Here is a 7,641-nt window from a genome sequence, read left to right on the forward strand (position 1 = left end):
ATTGAAGCATCGAAATGAGGAAACTCATGTAAGGATTACGATGATGGCCTAGAAAAACAAAACGAGGCCACAGATGTCAATTTTCAAAAATTTTTTAATTCCAAAAAATTTGGAAATTCGAACATTTAAAAATTCAGAAACTCAAAAATTCAGGAAATTTTGAAAATTTCAGAAATTCCAATTTTCCGAAAACTAAGAAATTCCACGAATTTTTGAAACACCAAAAATTCTATATTTTCAGCAACTCGTTCGTCGTGAGGTTTTTGAAGACTACAAACTACCGAATAGTCAATGTGAAATGTCTTGTCTCCATCAAATTCTTCGTTTCCTATTAGCATTTTTTCGATTTGAAGAGGCTTCGAAATCCAACGCTCGAGGAATCTGTAATGCATTTTCGGCGATGCCAACTCCTGGAAATATACTTTGAACGCGGCATTAATTAAATAAAATCAAGTTCTCGATGTTTTTTTTTGAAAAAAAATTTGATTCTTACTGTAGAACTTGGCGGCAACAGGACCCGCATTCTTCTACAAAACATAACAATTCGATTGAAATAATCATCAGCCACATTGATTTCTTCCTCTAAATCATCCATATGTTCTGATGTCCATTTCCTAGTCATTCGTGTTGGATATCGAGAAATATCCCAAATTGCCGAATTGATCACAACGACATCTGGTCGTTCGTCGGTTGCTTCTATCAGAAGACACGTCTTATCCAAATCGTCTCTCATCGCTCGATTTGTGAAAAAATACTGAATTAGGTGTTGATTCGATTGAAATTCGCGGGCTTGACGGAACACTCGATTTGCTGCCAGCTCGATGAAATCGATCTGAAAATTTCTTTTTTTTTAAAGATTTTCAGCTTTCTCTGTTCTGATTGTCAAGCTCAAAATTCAAATTTTCGCATTTCTCGATATTTCGAAATTTGAATAATCTAATGTTTGGTTTTTCCGATAGTTTTCAGAAGTCAAAAAAGAAAATTCTAGTTTTTGAAATTCTGAGGATTGAAATTTCGATAACCTAAAATTTTGAGGATTTTCCGACTATTGAGGCCTCTCAGATTCCAAAAAAATTGAAATTCCCGAGAAAAGTGGGCGGAGCTTGTTTCTTTGCACATTTGCATGAGGGAATGAGTAAACCTGTGCTATTTAGGCTCCGACCACTTTTTCCGGAAACTTTTTTTCGGAATTTGAGGGGCATGTGAATCTGAAAATTCTTAAAAGCTTAGATTTTCGAAACTGCAATTCTCTGCAATTCCCTTTTGACTCATTTTTCTCTATTTTTTTTCATTCGAAAATACATTGTAAAGGGAGGGTACGATGAATTCGAACTTTCCCGAAATCGAACTGTCCCGAAATCGAACTCGTTCGAATTAGAACTGTCGCTTTTTCGAACACGCCCAGAACAGAACAAGAACGGAATCGAACTGTTCCAACTCGAACTGATTCGGTGTCGAACTGTCCCGAATTGGAACTCTGTTAGCAACAGAGCGCGCTTGCATTACTTTTGAAAATTTCAAGTTTTCTCCAGAAAAATATCATTTTTACAACAAAAAAAGCGTTTTTATTTGAATACAGTGAGGAAAAAAAATTTGAAAATAGAAAATATGTGTTAAAAAAGAAAGAATTCATGACTTTTGAACAGAATGGGCGTCGGAGATGGTGTCTAATAAATTGAGATCAGTCGTTGGCGGAATTGGCTGATTTATTAGCGTCTTGATGAGTCTCCCGTCCTTCAATGCGTTGGTGAGTTTTCTGTTTCCATTCACCTGAAGTGTAGTAAAAAATAATTAAAATTTGTTGACAAAAAAATAATAAAATTTGTTGACAAAAATAATTTTTAAAAAGCAAGCGCGCCCTGTTGCTAACAGAGTTCCAATCCGGGACAGTTCGACACCGCATAGTTCGAATTCGTAGCAGTTCGATTCTGTTCTTGTTCTGTTCTGGGCGTGTTCGAAAAAGGGACAGTTCTGATTCGAGCGAGTTCGATTTCGGGACAGTTCGATTTCAGGAAAGTTCGAATTCATCGTACCCTCTGTAAAGGAGGCCAGACACGAAAGTCTACGGAATTTTCTTGGAGCGAGATCATATATTCTGACGGAAAATCGTGCGATTGCGACCCAATGCGCGTTACTTGACGAGCATTTATTTTTTTTTAGAGTACACTAGATTTCTTCAATGTAAGGCGATAATTCCAGGCTTTTTGTCGATATTCTGTCATCACAGGTCCTGGGCGCGCATACGCATAATGGATGGGCGACGGAGGACGCGCCGATGAATTGGGTACAGGGAAAGGACGCCGGTATGGGGCATATACGGGGCATATGGGGCACACCGCCGCCGCAAAGCATCTCCTCGCCTGGCTTGCTGGCACTCGATGAAACGAACTAAAAAGTTGGTTGGGGGTTCCTAGAAGTATCAGTTAAGTTCTATTGTGATGTGATTTTGTTCATGTCTTCCGATTTCGTACTTTTCCTTTATTATTCCATATTCTTTTATATTTTGAACGACATATTACTGATTTTTCGGAAGTCAATGTTTTGGTTTTGAAAAAGACTTAGGGCAGTTTCTATTTAAATTTGATATGCAATCAAAAACAGAACAAAATGGGAAAAAATTCGCTAAAAATTGTTTTTTTTTCATTTGTTCAAAAATATGTCTCACTTTCACATGTCTCACTTTTTTTGAAATTGCATGAAAAATTGAAAATTTTTATAATTTACACTTTGTAATTATTGTATACTTACCAACTTACCTTTTATTCCACCTGAAAATACGATTTTTACAATAATTACAAAGTGAAATAAAAAATCTCAATATCACCTATTTTGGCGAAAAACATAGCAATTAACGAGTGAAAGACATGTTTCTGCAAGAATTCAGCGATTTTTTAGTCTGCCATAACTCTTTTTCACAAAAGAACATCGAAGGAATAATCGAAAAACCAGAAATGTAGGCTCGAATTGACGAAAAATTGACAAAGTTGCCGGTGTGGATTTACGGTAAACAATGCGCGCATCCGGGATTTCGGAGTGTTGTAGTCGGCCTACCGTATCAGACCCATATCGCACACATCGCCCACCCACCTAGAATCCATCTAGGATACGCGCGCATTCGGAACACTCGATTCAGCCTCTCCCGCATCGCACACATATGAGACTCATCGCAGCTCATTGTTCGCGATATGTGTCAAACGGACTTCTAGAGGATCGCATATGGATCGGGTCCTTTATGCGCATCTTCGCGCAGGACCTGTGATTCCATGATGTCGCCGCATGAAAACAGAAAAAAAACGAAACCGGATGGGAATCGAACCAGCGATGCGCGACCGATAGACAAGCGCGTTCACCTCTACACCACGCGGCGCCTGTCGTCTACTGCCGCTAAAACGTGTATGAAACGAGAGTGTGCCGCCGCTTGGAAGAACGTTCGCGTTCTCGCTTGTACAGCAAAATGGAGTTATGGTTGGATGGCCATACATATTTTCTGACTGTACTGTGTCATATATCAAAACACTAGAACTTTGAAATTTTTCATGTCTGGAATCCTTTAAGGATTTTTGAAAAAATGGAAAAAGATAATCGTAAAATCTGAAATTTCAGAATTTAGAATTTCGGATTTTGCATTTTTCAATACTTTTTTTTTGTATTCAAAAGTTCGAAAAAAGACATAAACAACTAACTTCAACTGTCGAAAAATTAGATTTTCGAAATTTCATATTTTCCGATTTGCTTAAAATTCAGATTTCAACAATTTTCGAATTTTTGTAAATTTTTCTTGAAATCACTATATCTATCCATCCGGATGTTCCCGAAGACTGACATGTTTATCTCCATGAATCGAGTCTTCGTTACTAACACGGAGCTCATGTATTTGGCTTAGATTGCCGGTTTGTAATAGTGCCAGCATGTCCTTGTACATTCCACGAACCACTGCAAAATTGGCATTTTGGGAACTTTTGAAGAAAAGTTAGGGTTTATAAGTTCAAAATTCCCGAACTTTTGCTGTTTTTTACATACAGGAATCCCCGATGAACATGACATGCTTATCGCGAAGCAGCGCTCGAGCGATCTGTGAATTGTACGGGAACCAACTGGAACTCAGCTCGTCTCGCATGCTGAAAAATATTTGTTCTCTATTTCTTTTTTAATTTCCAGCACAAACTTCATATATGAATAATCAAACGGATGATTATTATCTCTGTGTGTGCTCAGTTTATCATAGAATGCATCGCTGGGAACGTTCATCTGGAAATTCGGTTAAAAATTACTATTCTGCATCAATGTCGGTTATTTAGGACACCAAAAAGGCGATATTTTTCTTCATGTTCGATTAAAAAAAACAGAAAATTCTGATCGTTGCGAAACCCCGTCGCTTTTAAGCATGCTCCTTTAAAATTCTACCGTAATACCCTGAAGGATCTTACTCTTAGATGAGGAAAGGTTTTGACGCGATATCGCCGGGAAACAGTTTTAAAGAAATATTGGGAATTCAGGAGCACCACAACACATTTCTGAACAAAAAAAAAATAATAATTCAGATCAAAACGGCAAAAAAAATCAGATAAAAATAAAGAAAATTTGAAGATTTTATTAGAAGAATGCAAAATCATGGATTGTTGAGAAGCCTCCGAACGGATTGCTCCACTGATAATGAGATTCGCGGGCAGTCGCCACTTCGATCCGATTGGAGGAAGGCTTTGAGCTGAAAATTGCGATAATTTGGCGCGAAAATACAAAATTAAAAAAAAAGCAAAACTATTATGCTTGTCTGAGAAAAAAAGTTAGAGAGTATTTTTTCAGTCTGAATACGGTAGCGATATCGAAGCGGAGAGCCTAAATAGCACACAAACGGTGGAGACGCAGACACATTTTCTCTGCGTCTCAACCTTTTTTTTCTCAGACAAGCATAATATTCACCTCTGAACAATATCCTGACACGATTTCTGTATCTTTTTCAAAGTTTTCCGCTGTCGGAGCCTCTGAACTCATACATAGAAGACTTCTGAAAATGCTATCGAGCTCATTCGACTTCTCATCAAACTGATCCATTTTTCGTTGCACTGCCGAGTCCATTTTTACCTGAAAATTAAGAAAGTTTTACCATTTTATTCATTTTCTCTCTAAAATACCCTCAATTTCTCATGGAATCCGTCAATTTGCGAAACTTTCAGCCCCATTTTTCCACCTCTCTGCACTGCTTGCTCCGCCTGCCTCAGCTCTTTGACATCGTCGTCGATCTTCTGAATTTCCTGCGCTAATCGAATAAAAGTGTCGAGCATCTTAAAAATGTTGCAAAATTATTAAATTTGAAAATAAAATACAACCGAGAGCGACAGAGCGCGCTTACACACAAGGAATAGCGAAAACATCGAAATTTATTAGAAAACCGAAGAAAAATTATACTATTGCTGATATATTATGGTCCAGGCGATAAAACGTTAGGGATTCTGGTCTATGGAAGCTTTTCGATCTGAAAATGATGTTTTGAATATGGAAATTGGTGGAGAAACTCTACGCTTTCGGCGATTTCTTGATGTGGAATGTTTCGGAATCTTTCTGGGTAGCATTCATTGGCAGCGATAATAAACTTGCGGAGATGATCATCGGATCTGGAAATAAATAATAAGTATAAAGACAGCGATGCAATTTCCAATACATTTCCGGGACAATCATCATTGGGACATTGCCCAGTCCTTCCTCGACGTGGCTCATTAGATGGCGGTTGGCGCCTTGAGAAGTGCTGAATTTTTTCTGACACAGGGTACATTTAAATCGGTAACTGGAAAAATCGGTTTTTTTTTTAAATCAGGAATTTAAAGATTTACATCGAAACATGTGACTCTAGAATATGGCTAACGTATTCGTAGAAATGAGTGTAGTAGGTCACATCTAAGCATCTCTGACACATTTCAATATCCGAGTACTTGGGACGTTTGGCGGCGCTTCCCATGATGGTTGCCGATGTATTAGCAGTGGGCGCTGGAATTTCAGAGTTTTAAGAGCTTTAGGGATATTCAAAGGATCCTTACGAGTATAAAAGGAATCCGATCCAGAAGAGATAGCACTATTGAAGGATGAAGTACTGAAAATTCGCTGTGGAGTGGTCATAGAGACTTGTTCGTTAACAATAGGAGTTTCGGGCGCTGGAACAATTTTTACAGGCTCTTCTTCTGAATCACTCTTCTCCAAAGCAGTGTGAACCTCTTCAATAGGCTCTGTCTTCACTTCTAGCTCTGCTGTGATATTTAAATTCAGAGGATTCTCTTCTTCCTCCACTGGTTCGGTTTCCGGCTCCTCAGCCTTCACAATCACAATCGGCTCAACGTGTGGAATACGCATGCGGGTCTCGATGAACTGAAAATTGCCTTATTTTCCAGTGTTTCGAGAAAAATAGCTAACTCACCACAACGTCGTCATCTTCTTGAACCTCCATAGTTACCAATGGGCTTGTTGGTCTCTCCACGACAGTTACAGCTACATTATTCACGACTGGCACCGAGTTCGATTGAATCACTCCGCTGATCTCAAACTGCGGCATCTCTGGAGTCACTTGGCACCCAGCATCATTTCGATAGAGATCGTCAGTCTGACCGCCCGTATCCTTCTTACCGACCATGAAATCAGTCTGGCACGGAATATTGTGAACCGGTGGACATGCATCAATTATCTTGGTTGCCATTTCTGGGCCAACCTGACATCCAACACTGTTATCTTCCAGAAGCAATCGACGGGTTTTACGATCCGCTTCGAGCAACTCAGCAAACGAGTGATGAACAAGGATTGTGGGGCGGGTTTCAAAATGCACTTGTAGCAGCAATCGGTCGTAATCGCGCGGTTCCAAGATGAAAATGAAGGCGAGATTCTGAAAAAAAGTTTTTGCATGTTACCTTCTCCCGAAAAAAAACCAACACAGTCGTCATTTGGGCACTTGGATAATGTTCTCTCCATTAAAAAAGCTCTGAAGTTGTAGTTCATCTGAAATTTTGAATTTTTTCTCAATTTTTTATCTTAATTTTTACCAAGGTTTCTTTCAATCTTGCGTTTGCCAGACGACAGTCATTGGTCATTCCATGTGTAAGACTTGCAAATAATGCGTCACCCATTTCAGATAAATCCGAAAAATCGGCCGGAAATCGCGATTTTTTGTCGATTAATCGGGAAAAATTGAATCGAAAAATTAAAGGCGCATAGCTTTTTTGCGTCGCAAGATTCCTGTCTGGAAAACCGTAACACACACCTGCGCATAACCTGATTTCGGGAAAAAACGTGTTCGGTCTCCCAAATTTGTTCCGCCCGTCTCAAATTGGGTTTTTTTGTTGCTGAAAATTTTTCACTGAAAAAAGAAGTATTTTTTGTGGAATTTCGTTGAAAACCATTCCAATTTATGAAAAGAAACAATGAAGTTTGCCTAATTCGGCTTACTGCTTATCCCAATATTGCTCATTTCGTTTTTCCTAACCTCTAATGGGGTTATTCAGGGAGTCGGCAAAAAAGGAAAAAACTCCGCGAAAACTCGGAGAGTGTTCCAATCTGGCTGAAACTTTGGGGAAAACTGGAGAAAACTATAAGAAACATATTGCAAAAATTTGGAATCAAAATATCGACTTTGAAAATTTGGCTGGAATTTCAGGTTGACTC

General features: G+C 38.8%; 2 protein-coding genes across 2 annotated transcripts in view; both read right to left on the reverse strand.

Moving 5' to 3' along the window:
- CBG11955 overlaps positions 1-4,117 on the reverse strand; it is a gene marked incomplete at both ends in the record, with an annotated part of 6,879 nt that extends 2,762 nt beyond the window's left edge. Inside the window, 4 exons of the mRNA XM_002646206.1 lie at positions 282-410; positions 494-832; positions 3,824-3,933; positions 4,021-4,117. Of these exons, the coding sequence (XP_002646252.1) occupies positions 282-410; positions 494-832; positions 3,824-3,933; positions 4,021-4,117 (675 nt within the window). The remainder of the gene's footprint in view (positions 1-281; positions 411-493; positions 833-3,823; positions 3,934-4,020) is intronic.
- A 492-nt stretch (positions 4,118-4,609) lies between these two features.
- Positions 4,610-7,106, reverse strand: CBG26580 (the record flags this gene model as incomplete). The annotated part of the gene is made up of 10 exons (XM_045237164.1): positions 4,610-4,705; positions 4,921-5,082; positions 5,133-5,282; positions 5,519-5,612; positions 5,660-5,782; positions 5,829-5,982; positions 6,033-6,357; positions 6,407-6,865; positions 6,913-6,978; positions 7,023-7,106. The coding sequence occupies 10 exons, from the start codon at positions 7,104-7,106 to the stop codon at positions 4,610-4,612; spliced, it is 1,713 nt and encodes a 570-aa protein (XP_045099231.1).
- Between the last annotated feature and the right edge of the window lie 535 nt (positions 7,107-7,641).

Source organism: Caenorhabditis briggsae (assembly GCF_000004555.2).
Source record: "Caenorhabditis briggsae complete genome, chrI, whole genome shotgun sequence".
NCBI classification, from domain to species: Eukaryota; Metazoa; Nematoda; class Chromadorea; order Rhabditida; family Rhabditidae; genus Caenorhabditis; species Caenorhabditis briggsae.